At 37.9% G+C, this 22,586-nt stretch overlaps 1 protein-coding gene and 1 pseudogene across 2 annotated transcripts; both read left to right on the forward strand.

Annotated features, from left to right (window-relative positions):
* The first annotated feature begins 57 nt into the window (after positions 1–57).
* Positions 58–22,281, forward strand: RNASE10 (ribonuclease A family member 10 (inactive)). Of its 2 annotated transcripts, none has more exons than XM_037835514.1 (2): positions 58–107; positions 19,707–22,281. In XM_037835514.1, exon 2 carries the CDS (start codon positions 19,712–19,714, stop codon positions 20,351–20,353), a length of 642 nt encoding a protein of 213 aa, XP_037691442.1. In that variant the 5' UTR covers positions 58–107; positions 19,707–19,711; the 3' UTR covers positions 20,354–22,281. The 2 variants fall into 2 exon arrangements, with proteins under 2 accessions (XP_037691442.1, XP_037691441.1); XM_037835513.1 differs by lacking the exon at positions 58–107 and adding an exon at positions 17,875–17,970.
* On the forward strand, positions 620–1,075 carry LOC119533478 (annotated as a pseudogene).
* Positions 22,282–22,586: the final 305 nt, after the last annotated feature.

Consider the following 22,586-nt stretch of genomic DNA (forward strand, 5'->3'; position numbering starts at 1 on the left):
GGTTGCATAATCTACTTTTCCAATTATATCTTGGTAAAAAGGAGAACAGATTTTTACTGAACTTGAACTTATACAAATAACTGTATCACCTTGACAAGTGAGACTTGGTAAGTATTTCTGAATTCTTGGCTGGGGCATATGTATCAGGGAGAATCACATATCATTTTAAAATCTTTATTCCAGCTTACAGAAACAGAGCCTACTAAATTGTTACAGTTACAGAGAGTTTAAGAAGAAAGAGAAAGGGTTTCCTTTTATATCAGAAATCAGAACCTTTAGACAACATCAGTATTAAAGTAGAATAGTAACACAATGCTCCAAACAATAACCACGATTTTTCCTTCTCAATTCATTAACTCCTATGTAGGTAATTCTTGTTTTGCTGGATCTTGTGTTAGGTTAGTTTCATGAAGCTGTTCACTTTTGGACTAAGAAGAGTTCTGGAAATCTTGACTCAGTCTGGTTTGGTCTGAGAGTTGTCTCTAAGTGATGTTAACTCAAAAAGCCTGTACGGCAGAAGGGGGAAGTGAAGGCTCCAGGCTGAGGTTCCTGCTGGGTTGGGGTTGCTGAGGTAGCAGTCACAGTAAGAGGAGGCCTTTGCCATCAGTCCAGATCAGGGATGTCAAAGAATATGGTGTCGTCAGCCTGGTTCCAGAAGGTGGATGTGAATGAGTAGGATGAGAACAAGTTCGTGGACGAGGAAGATGGAGGTGATGGTCAGGCCAGGCAAGATGAGAGCAAGGTGGACTCCTGCCTGCAGCAAGGAAACATGACAGCTGCTCTACAAGTAGCTCTGAAAAATCCCCCCATGAACACCAAGAGTGAGGAAGTGAAGGATTGGGCAGGCAGCATTGTCCTGACGGTGCTTATCTCTTTTAAAGCTAAGGATATGGAGAACGCAGTTCAATCTCTGGACAAGAATGGTGTGAATCTCCTAATGAAGTATATTTATAAAGGCTCTGAAAGCCCCTCTGACAGTAACAGGGCTATGTTATTGCAATGGCATGAAAAGGCCCTTGCAGCTGGAGGAGTAGAGGTCATCATTGGAGTCTTGACTGCCCGGAAAACAGTGTAGTCCAGCAGGAACTGGATATCTGCCATGGAATGGGAGTTGCTGGTACAAAGATCAAAACAACCAAATGCTACCACTGCCCCTTAGGCAGCATCTGTTTTTCTCAGCTTTGTCTTCTTGCTTCCTGTTTCATATCTGTAAGGAAGAAAATTATATATCAGTTTCCCTTTTAATGAAAATTGGGATAATAGAGAGGAAATTTTATTTCAACAGGAGTGTGTCATGCTCTCAAAAGCTACTTCAGTGATGTGAATACCAGTCTGTATGTTGCATAATTTACAATCAAGTTTAATTGTGCAGTTCCTAATCCCTGTTGGCTGGGTTTTGTTTGGTTTTGTTTTTTACTAATAGAGATGTGGTAAAAATTTGAGGCCAGTTTTCTAGCTCATTGCTAGCCAAGCAGTGATCTGTATAAAAAATCTGTTTGAGAGACTAGCAGCTTTTAAGATTGCAAAACTGGGCCATACTCCCCCAGTTTAAGCAAATGTGTTTCTGGAACATGTGGTGGATGAACAACGCCACCAAGTTACAGCTTTGTTTCTGATAGCCTCCAGATTTTCTATGCTGTGAGTTTTTAAGTATGCTTTCTTCCTCTCAGCATCAATAATCATGGCTTCTAAATTTCTTTGTGGTTACCCAGGGACCAGAGCAAAGATTCTTGCTCTATACAAATGTATCCATAAAATATCAGAGCCTGTTTGGCATGAACATAAAACTTGTGTCCCAATAATCTAATTATATGGCCCTATTTGGGGAAACTATAATCCAAATCAGAAAGGATATGGACACTGTGATGTGGTTCATTTTCTGGGAAGCCTCTGAGTGAAATGCTATTTTCTATAGAAGTACAGAAGCTGCCTTAGATATTATTGGGTGTACAATTAGTATTTAATATGCCCTATAAATGTCTTCAGTGTTCTTCAGGGTAATTGGGGTCTCAAAAGATTTGGTTCAGATCCAAACAAATATACATTCCATATTTTATCTCAATGTTTTTTAAAAAGGAAAATGCCACTCAGTAAAAAATGTTTACTTTGTTGGACAAACCAAATCAGTTCTCAAGAAAATGACCGGTGCTTATAAAAAGCTATTCTTCAGTAGCTCCAAAACAAATCACCCAAATGCATATGACCAGGAGGGAAATCAGCCTGTGTTTAGTATTTACATTGGATACCAGTTTCATAATCATTGACTTATGTGAAAACTAGTACATAAATTGTATAAACTCTTTGCTGTTTTTGATACTTGCTGTTTAGTTTTGTTTTGTAAAAATGATAAAGTTCAGGAAAAAAAAAAGCCTGTACCTAAAAGTCTGTTTTGAAGTGTCAGTAGTTTGAAGAATCAGGTACAGCCCCTTTTCATGAAGCCCTGAGACTGTCCTTTATTGAAAATACAATTCTGACCTGTAGTTAAAAAAAAAAATCTGTAAGAGACAGAAACTTAAAATGGCTGTGGTTAATTAATTACCCAAAATTTTGAAATCTGAAAGGTCTGGTGAGGGTTCAAAATAAGAATAATGCAACTTAAAATGAAATTTGTTGTTTCTTGGGTCTGCAAAACCAGATGATAAAACTCTTTCAAAATTTTTTTAGAGAAAATGTGTCTAAAGATAATGATTAGGACTATTTTCAAAGAAGTCAGTGAATGTTACATGTAATTTATTGAAGTGGATGAATATTTTTATAAATAAAAAGTCATGAGATTGTAACATTTACATAATATATCAAGAATAGGCCAAGGATATCAAGTAAAGAGGTTCAGAAATTCTGGATTAGGACCTAAGATATCTGTAGTGTTTAAAACACCATGGGTGATGAATACACAAATATGTGATGATACAGTGAACCATTGATTGTATATTTTGGATGGATTGTATGGTATGTGAATAGATCTTAACAAAATTGCATTTAAAAAAACCCACCACAAGTATGTCTGATGTGCATTCACAACTGAGAAACTGGCTTATAAAATGCTAGGTTCAAATTAGAGAAGTAAGGTTTTGGCCAACAAACATTAAAATAATAACTAAGATTATGACTTATAACACTATACTTTTGTTGTCTAACATCATTGGGCAAACCACTGCCATGACTTTGATAAATATAGGAAAATATGATAGAACTATTTTGGAAGTTTTGATCAGCATTTACCAGGCTAAGATATATTACGGAAAGCTTGGGTGTTGACAGTAGGAAGCATGCTATTTCAGAAATATTAATATTGGTGGCATTTTACACATGTAGATTTAATTTAGGGAAATTTGAGCATCTCTTCTGATTGAACAACTCTTCCCACACAACTCATTAAAGAAACTAATATTTCCAGAACTTCTCTTCATAAGCACTTCTTTTTAAAGGTAAAAGAACAAATCTTTGTGATGATCTAGGAGCCCTCTTGGAAATCTCACAGATGATTTTAGGTATAAAAGATACTCTGAAAATTTTGCTTTATTTAGTATTGGATTTTTGGAAGAAAGAAAAAAAGTTAGAGGAGCTTTGGTGCCTGAGAAACAATAGTTGTTACCTTTTTTATCAAGGTGACAATAAAACATGCAAACATATAAAAATAAACAAGATAACATGATTGTGGAGAACTTTAGTCCTTTCATAAGTGGTGAAAATCTTTTTGGTTATTTTCCTTAAACAGCAAGGACATAAAATGAGCATAAAGCACATAAAATTATTCTGGTAAGACACAGAATCTTTTAAACTGGGCAGATCACCCAGAAAGCAAAGAATAACTCTTCATATTTTAGGCTAAAGCATTAGTCAACAATTCAAGGAAGGAAGCCCTTCAAAACTGAGCATACTTTGCTAAGGTTTTAACCCATTCGTAGCTTCTTTTCAGACTCAAGTGTTTTAAATCAAGGCAAATAAAATTCACTTTTCAAGTTTTGTCTTTCATTATTTTCTTTCAATCCTGGAATAAACATACTTTTAGGACAGATCTTAGGGGTTCTGTGAGGTCAAAGTTAATTTTATAATATTACTAAAATATTATTTCTGTTAATGTGATCTACATGCAATGTTTTCATCATTGCTAACTTCAAATGAATAAATAAATATTTAAAAAATTTCTGCATTTCAACTTGCAATATGATAAATATTGGTGCTTATGACACAAATTAAAAAAAGCTCTTATAATCTTCAACATAGCCTAATAATTTGAGACCAAAAATTTGAGAATCACTGCTTTAGGACAGAATTCTTTTTCCTTCAAAAAGGAAAAAATACAAAAATAAAAAAAGCTCATATACTTTTTTTTTCACTATTGCTCCTAGCAGAGTCTCAATCACTCATGATAACTGTAACTTTTAATCAAAACAACTAAATTCTTTTCATAGGTAACATTGGAGGGTGGATACTTGAGAATTCTGTCTTATGTAAGCATTTTTGGAAACTAGCAAAGCTTCTAATATAAATTTTTACAGCAAAACGTATTCCTTTAAAACTTTTTTAATGTGGCAAAAATGAACATTTTCATTAATATTCCCCAAAGATATAGCCACTCTGTAACATATAAAAATAAGAAGCAAAGGTATGTATGCTTAGTAATCAATATTTTAGTATTCTATGTTACTTAGAGAATGTATCTAGTATCCAGTGGTTATCTATTAATAAACTCAAGTTAATATCAGTCCAAGGTTGTATGTTACTGAAAGACTTTGTAAAGTAACTTCAAGTTGATATACTATAAAACATAATTACTGCTGAAAGAAAAAAAGTTTGTCAGAATACCAATTTAATTTAATTGAACCCAAATTTACATTTTCACATTCTTAAAAAAATGGAGAAATAATATTAGCTTATTTGATTAGTAAACTTGTATACATTTTTGGAAAAATGTATAATACAATGTACACCTGTAGTATAGTTAATGCTGAAAAATCAGAGGAAAGACATAAGCTTTAAAAAACTTTTTATTTTGATATAATTTTAGCTTTAAAGAAGTGTTGCAAAGTTAGTGCAGAAAATTCCCATATGTCCTTTATCCAGTTTCCCCCAATATTATCATTATCTTACATTACTGTGGTATAATTATCAAAAGTAAGAAACTAACATTGATACAGTACTAATAACTAAACTACAGACTTGATTTGAATTTCCCCAGTTTTCCTGCTATATCCTTTTATGGTTCCAAGATCCCTTCCAGGATACAATATTGCATTTAGCCACCATGTCTCCTTGGTCTTTTCCAATCTATGGCAATTTCTCAATCTTTCTTTTGTCTTTCATGACTTCATACTTCTGAAGAATATTGGCCAAGTACTTTGCAGAATGTATGACAGCTTTTTTTTTTAACTAAAATGATTAAATTAGTCTTGTTTGCCAAAGATTTATCTTAACTATGTGAATTTAAATTCTTAAAACATTTCTGAGTTAACATTTATAAGAATATATATATTTTTTGTTTAGCACATTTAAAGTGTTAAATTATTAGAAATTCAATTTCATTTTTTTCTGGGAATTTTGGGATATTCAACTTATATAACAAAGTTTCTTCAATTAAAAGACATTTAAATCTAATTTATCAATACTCTCCAGGGACAGGAAAACATTTCACATGGACATAATGAGAGGTAAAAGCCTTTCTGAATTATAGACACAAGTGTGAAGACACTTAGAGAGCTTGTAACTTCAGTTCTATAATTAACCTACATGTCAAGCAAACTCACAAATACAAAACCCTGGTGCAGATATCAAACAACTGTTCTTACCAGTGGGCATGAAAATCTTAATGGATTTGAGCTGAAATAGACAAACAAACTACAGCCTAATATACCTGATTTATTTTCATCTCTTACTCAACAGAAAATACATCTTCATAATCCATGAATTCATTTACAGAGATTACCAATTGGCCAGACCATAAAACCTAATTCCCAATCATTGCTTCCATGAATGGAGAATAACTTATCGGTCATAAACCAACCAAAACCCAAACCCCACCAAATTAGTAGATTAAAAGAGAAACAGAGACTCAGCAAATTTAAATTTCTTTTGCTGCTTGAGATTCACTCCGGGATGCCAGAAAAGATGTGCCTGGGCTTAAGCCCCTGATAAATTGAACTTGAGCAATGCAGTTTATCTGACTTTCAGATGAATCCATTGAGCTGCTGAGTGAATACTTACAAAACTGTTAAAGGGTAAGTAAAGAGAGGTAAAATCATGGCTCTCATGACATAAAATGAACACATATCAAAGATTTTACATAATTAATGAGGAAACAAGTAAGATGTTACAATTAGTTCAAATGAGAATCCAAAGAGCTTACAAAAAGAGTTGAAAATAATTTTCAAATAGATGTAAAACTGGCAAAACTGGTCAGTATTCACAGGGCAATGAGCAATTGCACTCACTGATTTGAATTTCTATGGGCAGGAATAGTTCACATTATATTAGTTTTCTTCAACTTATGGAATTATAAAATAGCTCAAAGATGATGAAAGGCACAGAGCCGCTGTAGAATCAGACAACATGGAAGGGTCTGATAGACAAAGTCTTGTTTTCAACTGAAGATACTCAGTAATCTTTTGATCCATTTAAAATAAAAGTCTTCTACAATTTTTCCCTCCATAGTTTAATTTATCAGTTCTTTCTTTTTGATTTTCATCTTTTTTTAAAACTCTGTTTCTATAAAGAAGTCAAGCACCAAAGAATGCCACCCAAAATGTCAGTGACCAGGCATCTTTCATAGCAGAGGTATAGGCTGTGAGAAGATGGAGAACTTGGCAAGAAGGATGCATCAGTTATACCTGAATTTTATGAGCTCATTCTGTAGACCTTGTTGGCTCTGGAAGTTCCTGTGGCACCAGTGTGGGAATAGCTGTGGTCAGTTTTATTGTTCATGTGTTATTTGTAAATCTCTTTTAAGATTACAGAAGTTGCCAAAACCAGTTAGAAAGGAAAAAGACACAATGAGATAACTCACCCAGGCAGCACCACTAAATGTAACCAGGGCTGTGCAGGGCCTGAAGAGGTAAAAACCCAAATCAGGGGAACTGCAGTTAACTAGACAGGGGATAAAAGGATTATGAGTGGAAGAGCTGGTAGAGTTTAGAAAGGTTGGGTTCTATGGATTGTGAGCAGGTTGGTTGAACTCATTTTACAAGTGTGATTTGTTGTGATTCTTGACAGTAACTGAAAATATCCTTCTTATATGTCAGGGTTGTTTCTCAGCATTTGTGCTAACCAATCGTTCTCTGGATCCATGAGGAAGTGATCTCAACTGGAACAGAAGAGACTAGGTCTGATTTTAAGGACAAGGCAGATAGTATAAGAGAAGGAACAATGGGGAGAATTAGCAGAACAGGGTCCATTCCTGCTCTGCCACCCACTACTTATGAGGCCTTAGGCAAGTCACTTAACATTGAGGCCTCCTCTTTCTCTCAGCCAACTCTGCAAATAAACTCACCCTATGTGGGGCATGATTCCCAGGGGTGTAAATTTCCCTGGCAATGTGGGACATGACTCCCAGGGATGAGCCTGGACTGGGCACCAAGGGACAGAGAAAGCCTTCTTGACCAAAAGGGAGAAAAGAAATGAGATAAAATAAAACTACTATGGCTAAGAGATTTCAAATAGAATCTAGAGGTCATTCTGGAGGTTATTCTAATGCATTGTATAGTCTATATGTAGAATATATATATTGTATATATATATAGAAGGAAATACCTGAATTTGTTGAGCTGTAATCCTATAGACTTGATTCCTGATGAAAATTGTATAACTATATAGCTTTTATCATGTGACTATGTGATTGTGAAAACCTTGTGACTGACACTCCCTTTACCCAGTGTGTAGACAGATGAGTAATAAAATAAAGACAAAAAATATATACAAATAATAGGGAGGCATTAGGGGTATGGGATGTTTGGGTGATCTTTTTTATTTTTATTTTTTCTTTATTTTGGAGTAATGAAAATGTTCTAAAATTGATTTTGGTGATGAATGCACAACTATATGATGATACTGTGAGCCATTGATTGTATACTTTGGATGGATTATATGGTGTGTGAATATATCTCAATAAAATTGCATTAAAAAATGCTGAGACCTCAATTTTATTGTAAAACAGGAGTAATAAATTCCAGTTCTTCTTACTTGGTGGAGAATTTGTGAGACTCATATGAGGTCACAATTGAAAACAAACTAAAATGTAAAGCCATTATTTAGGTTCCAAGAAAGCCTATATGACACCTTTGTATGCTTTTTCTCTAGATGAAGTCAACTCTGTGCCAGTTTGTACAGTTTGTTGAATCACACTACATATTATAAGGAAAATTCACTATCAAGAGGTTTGTCAAATGCCTTTAATAGGCTAGATCCCTTTGTGTGCAGTAGATCAGGATAAACTGACACTTTGCTTTACATTCAGTTGAGAACTGTGGGATCCAAATAGGGGACAGTATTTAGATATTAAGTCATTCCAAATAACATGCCAGTCTCTTAAAAATACAACCCATCAACTTTTGTGTATCTGGTACACACATGAGTGGAAAAAAAAGACCTGGGATGAAAGACAGCACCTTATCTCTCCATTAGCTGAGTTGGATTTCTTACTAATAAAATGTTGTTCAGCATCCTTTCCCATCTGTTGTTCCCAAGTCTCCCATCCTAGAAAAATCCTCTTAGCTGGAGAGCCTCTAGCTGGAGAACTGATTCTTATCTCCACTCAACTGTCACTAGGTAGTAGCAGCTGCAGCTGCAGACTGAAACTCACATGTGCACAGTGTAGCAAGATCCTGGATCCAAATTAATCTTTACCTCCAGCTGATCTTGTACAGAGCTTCACAGAGCAATGAGCACTGGCTACCTTCTACCGCTGGAGAATAAAATGAAATGAAAGAGAAAAACAACACTAGGAGGGAATTAGAATTGACCTGGAAAAGTCTTTAGCATATTAGAATATCCTTCTGCCTTTAGGTCTACCCTTTACTAATTCTTCTGCAACAGTGGTTCTCAATCATGTCATCAGATCCAGCCTTTTTTTTCTCTTTTAGCAAACATGTTGTGTTTCCCCTTTACTATTCTGAAGTGTAATTCATAGATAATATAATGTATTTATGAACATAAACTCAGGCAATTCTTGAGAGTTTTAGCTCTGAAATGGCTATGCTCTAATGTCTCCCATAGCAGTGGTCTGAACAGTTGAGATGCATGTAGAATAAGGAACTTCCTGGAGATCTTCTCAGACTCGGAAGTTTCCATTGCTTCTGCTCTTTATTGTTGCCATGAGCCACAGATATAAATTGACATGTTACCCATCTGGTCTTTTATACTGCATCACAATTGTTTCTTTTCTACCCTAGCCCCATTTTTCATTCTATTAACCACATTCATTCAGAGGACCAGGGTCAGGATGCTTTTTTCTTTTAAGGATAATGGGGCTTTTATTTTTTCTCAGGAGCTATACAACATAAAATCATGATTCAATATTTGCCCTAGCTGGGACCAATGGAGGAGTACCAAGCAGTGCTTACACCTTTGTAGAGGGTCTCCCTAGAGATGTCTCTTGGCAATTAGCATAATACCTCAACCTGTTTTGTGACTAGCCTGACCAAAACTAAAGCTAATGAGAAAATGTGTTGGAAGGATCTGGAAGTATAATTGTAAACATGAAATTATGGAGAAGGTAATTAGATGTTATTGAACATATGAACAACATTTTGTACCCAACTCTCTATATAATAATTGTTAATGATTATTGAGAACCTATATTCAGAATATGCTTTAATTCTTCATATGTTAAATCACTTAATCCTCACAAAACTCTATGAGAAAATGGAGGCACAGAGAAGTTAAACAGTTGGGCCACTAGCTTGTAGTGGAGCCAGGGTTTGAACCTAGGTGGCCTAAATTCCTAACTGTACTCTTAACCCCAATGCTCCACCAACTGCATAATACTGATAGGCATTGCCTCCAGACTGTCAGATGATGTTAATGGAACCTAGGCAAGGATTCAGAGAAGGAGCAGAGTCAGGCTGTCCCTGGAGTTTGAGTCCAAGCACAGAACCCAGAAAAGCAGGAGGCCACCCTGTTGTGGAAGAAAGCATGTGCCAATGAAATTTGATATTTATAGAGAAGCTACTATGTGCTGCACCCTGCCTTGAGCCTTTTCATGTATTATCTCATTATCTTCTCACAGTAAGCCAGTGAGGTAGCTATTATGACCCCCCTCTTACAGATGAGGAAACCATGAGTCAAAAGTAACTTTTTCAAGGTCACATAGGCAAGAAGTAGCAGAGTCAGAATTTGAACCTGGTCTGCCAGCCCCAAAGCTTGACCTGTAACCTCAGGGGTGTATTTTCCCTAAGAGGAAAGAGGCAGTGCCAAGCTCTACTACCCAACCTCCATTCAGAACCAGGCCCCAGAGCCTGAGGGAAAACAGCTATGGTCCACACCTCCTTACGTCAGTCTGGAGTGACAGGCTGACAGGCACCACCTGCTGGGCAGAAAAGCACAGTGACTTGAGGCCTCACAGGGTGTACCAGTCTTCAAAGACACACCCTCAGGGAGATGTTATACTATTGTCTCCTTCTAGACCTGAGCCCATTCTGGTCTGGGAAAACCTGATTGGGGTAACCAAGGAAACCATGCCTAGACAACAGAAAACTACAACCTACACTAAGAAAAATGAAGTTATGGCCCTGTCAAAGGAACAAACTTACACTTCAACTGAGATGCAGGAATTGAAACAACTAATACTAAATCAATTCAAGAAGTTTAGGGAAGATATGGCAAAAGAGATGAAGTGTATAATGAAAACACTGGGCATACATAAGGTAGAAATCAAAAGTTTGAAAAAACAACTGGCAGAATCTATGGATATGAAAGGCACAACACAAGAGATGAAAGACATGATGGAGACATAAAACAGCAGATCTCAATAGGCAGAAGAAAACACTCAGGGATTGGAGAACAAGGCACCTGAAAGCCTACACACAAAAGAACAGATAGAGAAAAGAATGGAAAAATATAAGCAACATCTCCAGTAACTTAAGGACAAAATGAAATGCAGGAATGTATGTGTCATGGGAGTCCCAGAAGGAGAAGAGAAGGAAAAGGGGCAGAAGCAATAATAGAGGAAATAATCAATGAAAACTTCCCATCTCTTATGAAAGATATAAAATAACAGATCCAGGAAGCACAGCATACCCTAAAGAGAATAGATCTGAACAGGCCTATGCCAAGACACTTAAAAATCAGATTATCAAATGTCAAAGATAAAAAGAGAATTCTGAAAGCAGCAAGAGAAAAGTGATCCACCACATACAAAGGAAGCTTAATAAGACTACATGCAGATTTCTCAATAGAAACCATGGAGGCAAGAAGGAAGTGGTGTCATAAACTTAAGATACTGAAAGAGAAAAACCACCAACCAAGACACCTATAACTGGGAAAACTGTCCTTCAAATATGAGGGAGAGCTTAAAGTATTTTCTGACAGATAGACAATTACAGAGTTTGTGAACAAGATACCTGCTCTACAGGAAATGCTGATGGGAGCACTATAGACAGAAAGGAAAAGACCAGAGTGAGAGATTTGGAACACAATTTTGGGAGACAGTAGTACGGCAATGTAAATACACTGAACAAAGATGACTGTGAGCATGGTTGAAAGAGGAAGTTTAGGAGCATGTGGGACACCAGAAGGAAAGAGGAAAGATAAAGACTGGGACTGTATAACTCAGTGAAACCTAGGGTGCTCAACAATTGTGATAAAAGGTACAAATATGTTTTTATATGAGGTAGAACAAATGGATGTCAACATTGCAAGGTTTTAAAAATGGGGTGGGATTGGGGGAAAAATACTATCAATGCTAACTAGAGACTATAGTTAACAGAAACAGTGTATTATGCTTTCTTTAATATAACATAGGCAATATACCAAAGGTAAATGCATATGGGGGGGACATAGAGGAAGGGTACAGGACTCTTGGCATTGGTGATGTTGTCTGACTCTATTCTACTTTAGTTTAGTGCTATCTTTCCTTTTATTGCTTTCTAGCTGTCATGTTTTGTTTTGTTTTGCTTTGATTTGTTTGTTTTCTTTCTTTTTCTCTTTTTCTCTTGTCACTCTACCTTCTTTGACTCTTCCTCCTCCTTTGAGGAAGAAATGGAGATGTCTTTATGTAGATAGTGGCAATGGTGGTGAGTACATAAATACGTGACTATACAGGGAACCATCAATTGTTTACTCAGGATGGAATGTATGGTGTGTGAACAAAACCATCTTTAAAAAATGGGTTGATGGAGAAAACTTGAGGGCAGTATATTGAGTGAAATAAGACAGACACATAAGGACAAATATTGCAGGGTCTCACTGATATGAACTAATTATAATATGTAAACTCATAGACATGAAATGTAAGTTACAAGGATATAGAATGAGGCTAAAGAATGGGGAGCAGTTGCTTATTATGAGCAGAATGTTCAATCAGGGTAAACTTAAATGTTTGAAAATGGACAGAGGTGATGGTAGCACATTGTGAGACTAACTAATAGTGTTGAATGGTGTGTGAATGTGATGGAAATGGTAGCTCAGAGTCATGCATGTCATCAGAAGGAAAGTTGGAGGTTAAAAGATGGGAATGTATAAAACAGTGAATCTTGTGGTGGACTATGTACATGATTAACTATAAAAATATTAGAAATGTCTCTTATGAACTGGAACAAATGCATGGCACTGTAACTAGAAGTTAATGATAGAGGGGCATATAGGAAAAAAATATACCTATTGCAAACTATATACTACAGTTAGTAGTATTTTAACATTCTTTCATCAACAGTAGCAAATGCGCTATACCAATACTATGAGTTAATAATGGAGGGGGTTGGTTAGGGGTATGGGAGGATTTGAATTTCCTTTTTTTTCCTTTTTTTGTGTGTCTATTTCTTTTCTGGGGTAATGAAATGTTATAAAAATTGAAAAAAAATTAATTGTGGTGATGGATGCACAGCTGTATGATGGTACCACGGGCAATTGATCATACACCTTGGATCTTTGGATAACTGTATGGTATGTAAACAATCTCAATAAAAATTTAAAAAAAATAATAAAAAATTAAAAATTTAAAAAATTTAAAAAATGTCATTTGAAACCTCAACTGGTAATTTCAATAGATATTTTGAACCAATAAGCATCATCACAGGGTAGTTGTGGTATGGGGGAAAGACTGGAAAGGTATACACCAAAATGTAACAACAGCAGGATTAGGATGTTTATGTGTGTGTTTCTCTATTTTGTCATTTAAAACTTCTATCATATTATGTGATACTTTAAACAAAACTTATTTTAAAAAAATTATAGATTCACAGGAAGTTGTAAAGATAGTAAAGAGAGGTCCCATGTACTTTTGTTTTCCCCCAATGGTTACATCTTACATAAATATACTACGACAGCAAAAGTAGGAAGTTGACAGCAGCATAATGTGTGAGTGTGTGTGTGAGTGTGTGTGTATTGAATAGTTATATGTCATTTTATCACATGTAGAATCAAATCATTCAATCATACTGTGATCAAGGTACAGAATATCTCCCTTGCACTACCCCTTATAATCACAACCATATCCCTATCTACCACCATCTTAACTTTGGCAACCACTGATCTTTTGTCCATGTTATATAAATGGAATCATAAGGTATGTGATTTATGAACATAATGAGTGTAATGCCCATGAGATCTACCCAGGTTGTTGTATTTATCAATAGTTCATTCCTTTTCATGTTGAGTGGTGTTCCATGGTGCAGTGGCTGAGAGCTATGTACCCCAGAAAAACATGTTCTTACACTTAATCTATTTCCATGGATGTGTCCCCACTATAAATAGAACCTTTTGATGAGGTTGCTTCCATTAAGGTGTAGCCCAAATGAATCACTATGTATCTTAATCCTACTACTGAAAGCCTTATAGGGAAGACCACAGACAGAGAAAGACATAGGAATAGCCAGAAGCTGGAAGTCAACATAACTCAGAAGAGAAAGGAGAAGCCAACATGTGCACTGCCATGTGACAGAAAGGCCAACCACCAAGGATTGCTGGCAGCCAACCCCAGAAAGCCATAGTATCCTGGGAGAAAGTGTCACCTTGATGATGCCTTGATTTTGGCCTTCTCCTAGTCTCAAAACCATGAATCTCAAAAATGTGTTGTTTAAGCCAACCCACTGCATGGTATTTGTTTTAGCAGCTAGGAAACTAAAACCATGGCTTGTATGTTTTGTTTAACCATTCACCTATTGAAGGACATTTGGGTTGTTTCCAGTTTTGGGCTATTATGAATAAAACTGCTGTTAACATTCACGTACAGGTTTCTGTGTGGACATAGTGTGATGGTTAAATTCATGTGTTAACTTGGCTAGGTTATGGTGTCCAGTTGTTTGGTCAAGCAAGCACTGGCCTGATTGTTACTGTGAGGGTATTTCATGGCTTTAAATCACTAGTAAGTTGATTGTATCTATGGCTGATTACATCTATAATTAACAAAGAAGATTGCCTTCAGCAATGAGAGAAGTCTCATCAAATCAGTTCAAGGGAGAGGTGAAAGAATTTCAGAAAGAAAGAAAGAAGCAGTCAGAAAGAAGAATTTCTAGCTCTACTCCAGACGGCCAGCTTCTCTTGGAGAATTCAATATCACCTTCAAGTCTCCAACTTGAGATCTGTGTTAGGGAATTCAGACTTGCCAATTCCCATGGTCACATGAGCCAATTCCTGTAATAAATCTCCCAATATTTACATATATATGTATATGTACATATATGCATGTATATCTTGTTGGTTCTGTTTCTCTGGAAAACCCTAACTAATGCACATACATTTTCAATTCTCTGGGATAAGTGCCAGGAATGTGATGGTTGGTTATATAGTATTCCAGTTTGCTAATGCTGCCATTATGCAAAATACCAGAAATGGATTGGCTTTTATGAAGGGGGTTTATTTGGTTACAAAGTCACAGTCTTAAGGCCATAAAGAGTTCAAGGTAAGGGGGTACCTTCACTGAAGAATGGCCATTGGTGTCTGGAAAAACCTCTGTTAGCTGGGAAGTCACATGGCTGGTGTCTGTTCTGGAGTTCTGGTTTCAAAATGACTTTCTCCCAGGTTGTTCCACTCTAGGCTGCAGCTTCTCTCCAAAATGTCACTCTCAGTTGCTCTTGGGGCATTTTTCCTCTCTTAGCTTCTCTGAGGCAAAAGTTTTCTTTCAAAAGCCATCTCCAAAATGTCTCTGTAAACTGCATCTCCACTCTTAGCTCCTGTGTGTTCTTCAAAGTGTCCCTCTTGGCTGTAGCAAGATTTCTCCTTCTGTCTGAGCTTATATAGTGCTCCAGTAAACTAATCAAAGCCCACACTGAATGGGTGGGGCCACACCTCCATGGAAATTACCTAGTCAGAGTTATCACCTACAGTTGGGTGGGTTGCATTTCCATGGAAACAATCAAAGAATTACAATCTAGTCATCACTAATATGTCTGCCCACACAGGACTGCATCTAGGATAATGGCATTTTGGGGGACATAACACATTCAAACTGACACATATGGTAAGTATATGCTTGGTTTTTTAAGAAAATCTGCCAAACCATTTTCCAGGGAGGCTGTACCATTTTACATTCTCAACAGCAAAGCATCAGAGATCCAGTTTCTCTGCACTCTTTTTACATTTGGTATGATTACTACTTTTTCCTTTAGCCATTCTCATCAATGGGTAGTGATATCTCATTACTGCATCTCTCTTTGGTCTCTGCCCTGTGAACTAACTGTCTTGGCCTCCATGGACTCCCAGTTACATCTCCTCAGCTCAGTGATACTGACAATCTCTGCCTGGATTCTCCCTCCCTGTGCTCCTCCTGGAAACTCTGTCCAGGTAGTAAGCTGGGGCAAAGCACAGCAGTCACCTCATTTGTTTCCCATCTCTCAGTGGTCACTGTCCTTCACTGCCTGCTGTCCAGTGTCTTGAAAAACTTGTTTCACATATATTGGTCATTTTCCTGTGAGTTTCAGGCAAAATCCAGTTGCTGTGATTCCCTCTTGCTCAAAAGTGGAAATCCATACTTTAGGTTAAGTTAGAATGAGAAATAGCACTTCGACTCTAAGTCTCAGATGGATTCACTGCCAATTTTCTGATCAGGAAGTCTGTTTTCTCTCTCTTTCTCTGACAATTCTTAAATAAAATTCAGGAGTTCTAACATCAGAACTGCCATTGCTTATCTGTAGTATCTGAGGCAAACACATTAAACCTCTTTGAACCACTTTCTTCATTTTTAAAATGCAGGACCAGTCTCTACAAGCCTTAATTCCTTCTCTGAGATTCTAGGATATTGTTTGCTCCTAGGAGAAGCAGCAAGGAATGTTGGTAATGGAGCATGTGTTGGTAATTGTCATATAACAGCAGCAAAAACAACAGTAGCTAACACATTCATCCATTTACACACAGTGTCTCATATAATATTCACAACATCCCTATGAAATAAGTGCTACTATTCTCCAAATTTAGAAGATAAGAAAATTGAATCTTAGAAAAGGAAACAAAACCAAAAACCTGTCTAGTCTAAAGGTTATACTTAGACTACCAATGTAGGTCCTTTCTTTGTATTCATTCAAGGGTTAATTTTGATGATCCCTAATGGTAACCAAAATGTACTCATTATAAAGAAGAGGGTGATGCCTGTAGATGAACATATTACTCCTGGTTATCCCAAACTGCTACTGGGCTCACAGAAGATTCTTTATTCCCCCTTCATGTTGTGAATAGACCTTACCAGAACTAATGGGCATAACAAGCAAACTGTGAGGGTGAAATGCCATAAATGCTTATCACAAAATAAGTGTTCAATATTAGTTAGCAATTATTATTACTGTAAATTATAAACATCTGCATGGCAAAAGGTCAGCCTGATGGACTTTGCAGATGACAGAATTGGCTCCCAGTTCACAATTTGAAAATTCCTTCCTGAATGACTAAGGAAAACATCCTTCTAAAGGGCTTTGTTTATGTCCTGAGGGGATTTTTTATAGTGTTCTAATAGTCTTCAGAGTGCTTTTAAAAATACCTCATGAACACAACTTTAGCTAAAGATGTGAACCTTAGAATCAACATTGTAACCCTCCTGGTTTTACCCAGCCAGGCCACAGGGACTGCCTGTGATAGTGCTGTTTTTGTTATTCTTAACTAGGGCTAAATGATCAGATTTTCAAAATCTAGAGATTCTTATGGGAATACAGTTATTGGCTGGGGGATGGAGAGAGGGAGTAGAGAGTGGAGAGTTAAGATAGGCTTCTTAGGTAAAGGTATGTGAAAATTCATGATTGACTCAAATACCCCAAATCTTCAAATGATGTCATGATATAGCTCTAAGATGTGAAAAGCGTGATATCTCTCTAAGATGTTGGAGAGACTATCCAAATAAAGACAAAAGATCTTGACATTCTAGAAATGACAGAAAAGGGTTAAATGAAGTATATCTGGAGGATGCAAGGAAATGAATAGGTTTGAAATTTATGGACAAGGTTAGACTGCTGTAAACCACAGGAGAGTGGGTGTAGCTAAGAAGTGGAACCATTTATTGACAAAACAAAACTGTCTGCAGTTTCCCAGGCTGGGAACATTTCCTGTCTTGGATGTCTGGATCTGCCTCAATGCCCAAATAGCCTTTTTTTCAAAATGCTTGTGGGTGTAGAGAGGAGAATTGGCAGAGTGTGTTTATTCAGTGCTGGGTGTGAGGAGTGGGAGGGAGGTGGGCTTAGGAAGTCAGTCTGTGTTTAAGAGCACAGAGACCACATGGAGATGATCCATTTTGCTGCAGACCAGCCTCCCAGGTACTGCTTGGACAGAAAGAAACCCTGGGAGGGAAGAACTTGGGGAAGGAGAAGAAACAAGAATCCTTGAAGGTACTTAGGTGTGTAGGTAAGTCACAGTGGAGACGGGAGCCCCAGGGAGCATCTTGGGAAGGTTTCTCTCTATTTATTGTTTTTGCTTTTTCTTAAAAATATTTTTTGAAGTGTTTTCAACTTTTCAGAAAAACTGAAAAAACAATGCAAGGAACTCCTGAATACCCTTTATCCATATACAGTGTTTTAAAAAACTTTTCCCCACATTTGTTTTAATATTTTTCTCCACCTTTCTCTTTAAATACACCTGTACACATACATGTAGTTTATTTACTGAACCATATGGGAGAAGGTTGCCTGCATTGTGCTTCTTTAATCCTTAATGCTACAAGGTGCATTCCCTAAGGTTAAGGCTATTCTCAATCAGTGGACAATTTTCAAATTCAGAATATTAAACATTGATACAGTGCTTTTATTTAATCTGCAGACTCTATTCTAATTTTATCAGTTTTCTCAATAATGTACTTTATGGCAATTTCTTCTTTTCTGGTAGGGAAGGGCTCTCTGATAAGGGGATGAGGCTGTCCTAGCAGGACAGAGATACATGCTCCTTCCCTCAACTCTTGTTGGATTATTTTTTAGCAGGGAACTGCAGCAGGTCAATTGTTTGTTAATTTTTTTGTTGTTTCATTCTCATTCCTTTTTTTCCCTGAGAGTAAAAACTAATAAGCATGGAGTACCCCGGAGTTAAGAGAAGTTTAGTAATAAAGGGATCTGGTATGAATGCAATGTAAGGCTTAAAATATACAGGGCTCCTATTTGGAATGATGGAAATTATGTGGTATTAGATGGTGGTGATGGTAGCACAATATTGTGAACATAATTAATGGCACTGAAATATATATCTGAATATGATTAAAAGGGGAAGTGTTAGTTGTATATTGGTAGCCAAATAAAAATTTAAAAAAAAATCCATGGAACTGCATTATACAAACAATGAACTATAGGCTAGAACATGGATATAGTTATAACACAGTTATAAAAATGTGCTATCATCAATTGTAACACATTTTCCACACCAATTCAGGGTGTTAATAATAGGGAAGCATATGGAAATGATGTACTTTATGCATGATTTTTCTGTAACCCCACAACTTCTCTAATAAAAAAATAAACAAAGAACAACAAAAACAAAAAAAAGATGTAGCTCTAGCAGTAGCCCAAGATGTAAAATTTTCCCCAGCCTCAGTATAGGAGTAAGAACACACTTTGACTCTTTTTCCTATTCTTTTTTATATTTGGGGGAGTGAGTGTGAGTAGCAAGGAGAGTAATAGGTACTAGAATGACCAAAGGAAATTTGGGGTAGAAATAGAGAGAGTATTTTATGGTAATTCAAGACTTCTATGGAGAATATTTCTTTCTACAAGAAATTCTTTCAAGGAAAGGGTGACACTGTTCTTGCTTGTTTTCTGGACCATTCCCTTTGGTTATTTGGAACCAATTTCTTTTAAGATTGAATTGGTGTCAACTTTCCCAGTCTGAATTTCAGAAATGCTCCCGCTGGTCATCTTCCTGCTCTGTAAGATCTATACCTGACTGTGCAGCAAGAAAGACTGTGGTGTGAGGGACAAGAATAATGGGAAAAGAAAGAGAAAGGATCTCTTCCACAATGGCAGTGGCACAGGTGAAGGGAGAAGCCTACCCCCCCCACCCCCAGGAATGCATTGTGAGGGTCAGGGAAGATTAACTTCTTTATTGGAGCTTATTTTCATGTCAAAGTCATCTCCTTCCATCTTCCTCCTCCCCTCCAGGAAAAATGAAGCTGACTCTAGTGCAGATCTTTTTTGTGATGCTGCTGCTTCTGCTGGGCCTGGGGATGGGCCTGGGCCTGGGGCTTCGCATGGCCGCAGCAGTCCTGGAGGATAGTGATCAGCCACTGAATGAGTTTTGGTCCAGTGACTCCCAGGACAAGGCTGAAGCCACCGAGGAGGGAGCAGGCAACCGAACCACAGACACCCTGGTGCTCAGCAGCAAAGGAGTGGCCCAACTTGACTGGCCAGAAGAAACCATCCCCGATATAGATGAGGTTGGGAGCAAGATGCTCAGAGCTGAGGCTTTCTTTCAGAACAAAAAAGATGACCAAAGGTTTGACCTGGCCTCCAGGGAATGCAATGTCATGATGGCACGCAAGATGAAGGAGCACAACCTCACCTGCATAGCCCAGTACACGTTCATCCATGAGGAACTGGACACAGTCAAAGCTGTCTGTGACAGTCCTGGTTTTGTCTGTGAGCTCAAGGGAGGCAAATGTCACAAAAGCTCCCGCCCTTTTGACTTGACGTTCTGCAAGTTGTCCAGACCAGGCCAGGTCACTCCTCACTGCAACTACCTAACATTCATTTTGGAGAAGTTCGTTGTCATGACCTGTAATGACATGAAGCTCCAGCTAACCCCTTAACAGTGAAGAAAAAATACTCTCTTTCTCCTCTTCCTTTTCTGCTTTCTCTTACCCACCTTGCTCCTCCTCCTCTTAGGTATACTGCAGAGATGGTCCTAGAAAGAGGGGCTGGCCGATTCTTTACCACTGTCCCCTGAAAACAGAATCCTTCTTTGTCCTAGAAGTCAACCAACTTGAGTTTTGTCCCTGGGATTAAAGGTGTCAGAATAGGGTTCTGATGTTCAGTGTCTCTAGGTTCTCTGTTTCTCCAGGTCCTTGCACTGAAAAGAGATAGCAAAGAGCTGTTCTTGGTCCCTGCCAAGGTCCTAGTCATCAGTCTGTTCCCTGGTCTGAGTTTGCCTTTGGATGTGAACTGAAAGAATTGAATGCCACCTTTAGCCATGTCCTTCCCCTGTACCCCACTCAGAGCCTTTAGGGCAATCACAAAGCCCCCCTGGGTTTGCACATCTCTGCTGTGGATGCAATTAAAGTGATTCTGTCTGTGGCTGCCACTGGGGAACAATGTGTATCAGATTTTTCTTTCTGAGCCTGGAAAAATATAGGTTTGGGGATTTGCTGTTAAGGTGCTGTGGTGGTACAGACTAAGATAGAATATGTGCTGGGGCAAGGACAGCACTTTTCTCTTCTTGACCCAGTGAACACCTCCTGCCTCTAGTAAAAACACACTCTTCTTTCAGACATAAAACATTTATTCATTATCTACAAGTGAGGCCACCAGCTCATTCCTAGGAGGGCCAGTGGTCTTCTCTTGTTTCTCCCCAAAGCTACTAGATCCAGGTACTTACTAGTTCTCCCTTGCTTCAAAGAAGGTTTAAGTATTTTGTTGTTCCTGTTTTTAATTACCAGCTTTCTCCTCTCTATCCCTTGTCATTTCTATATTGTCTACAGCACTTCATTAAATGATGTTCTCTGAGCATCTAGCCTGAATCCTAGCCATAGTTTTACATTAATACATTATAAGTCTTTATTCTCTCCCCTCCCCTTGTCCTCTTGTAGCCTTATCTGCTGTATCCTCCTCCTTTCTTCCCCCGTGCTCTTCCCCTGCCCTCTCAACTCTGTCCTTTGTGTGCCCTTGGCTCCTTTATTCTCTGCCCTTTCTCTTTCCTCCCATCTTCTAATGCCTGTCTCTCTTTATTCCTTTGTTTCTTTTTTCCCTCTTTCCTCTGATCTCCTTTTCTTCTTTTTATTGTTGGGCCCTCCCTTCACTTTGCCTAGATATTTTTAGAAATTAATTTAGTCAACACCGATCAATTATCCTTTCCTAGGTAGGCAAGAGCTGATCCTATATTCAAAGAGTTCTGGCATAGGGGGTTGGAGGGAAGGTGAGTCAGGAGAGTGAGGAAGGAGAGCGTTGTTTTTCCAAATTAGTTCCAGAACCCAGACTAGTGCTCATATTATGTGCTCAATAGATGTGGGGTGAATGGGATCAAAGGGAGTCATGTTTTTAGTAGAATCTCTTCCTCTTTGATGTTTGCTAGGGCTCCAAAGAACAAAGAAGCTGTTAAACGAACAATTTCTGCAGAGAAGGGAATGCATCTACACAAGGAGGAGAGAAGCTATGGAGTCGAATGAATAGAGGATGCAAGTGGTTGACCAGCATATTTCCTCTGAATTCAAATCTATCAAGAAGGAGTGTAGTGAGACATGCTGCAGGCAGGGAAGAGTGTGAGAAAATGGCTGAAAGGAGTCCCTGTATGACTTTGAGATTTGCTTCCCCTAAAATTCTTCTCTATTTCATCCTCCGAGATAGTGACAGACCCAAGAATTAGGGGCACGCATAAATGAGAGAGTGAAAGGAAGAAAAGATTTGGCTTACTCTCACCTGGCTTTTACTTTCTGTTCCAGTTTGCTAAGGCTGCCATTATGCAAAATGCCAGAAATGGATTGGCTTTTATCGAGGGGGTTTATTTGGTTACAAATTTACAGTCTTAAGGCCATAAAGGAGTCCAAACTAAGGCATGAACAAGAAGATACCTTCACTGAAGAATGACCAACGGTGTCCAGAACACCTCTGTCAGCTGGGAAGGCATGTGGCTGGTGACAGCTGTTCCTTTGTTCCCAGGTTGTGTTCCAAAAATGGCATTGTCCAAAATGTCTCAGGGTTTCTCTTAGCTTAGCATCTCCAAACATCCTTTTGTCCACATCTCAGTCCCTCCAAAAGTCCCTCTCAGCTGCTCTGCATCCTTGCTTGTTCTCCAAGGGCATTTCTCTCTAAGCACTGGGGGTCCTCTCT

This window comes from Choloepus didactylus, chromosome 4 (assembly GCF_015220235.1).
Source record: "Choloepus didactylus isolate mChoDid1 chromosome 4, mChoDid1.pri, whole genome shotgun sequence".
NCBI lineage: Eukaryota > Metazoa > Chordata > Mammalia > Pilosa > Megalonychidae > Choloepus > Choloepus didactylus.

Bases quoted from the DNA above. Each gene is read 5' to 3' on its own strand.
- RNASE10 (XM_037835514.1), top strand. From the start codon at position 19,712: ATGAAGCTGACTCTAGTGCAGATCTTTTTTGTGATGCTGCTGCTTCTG.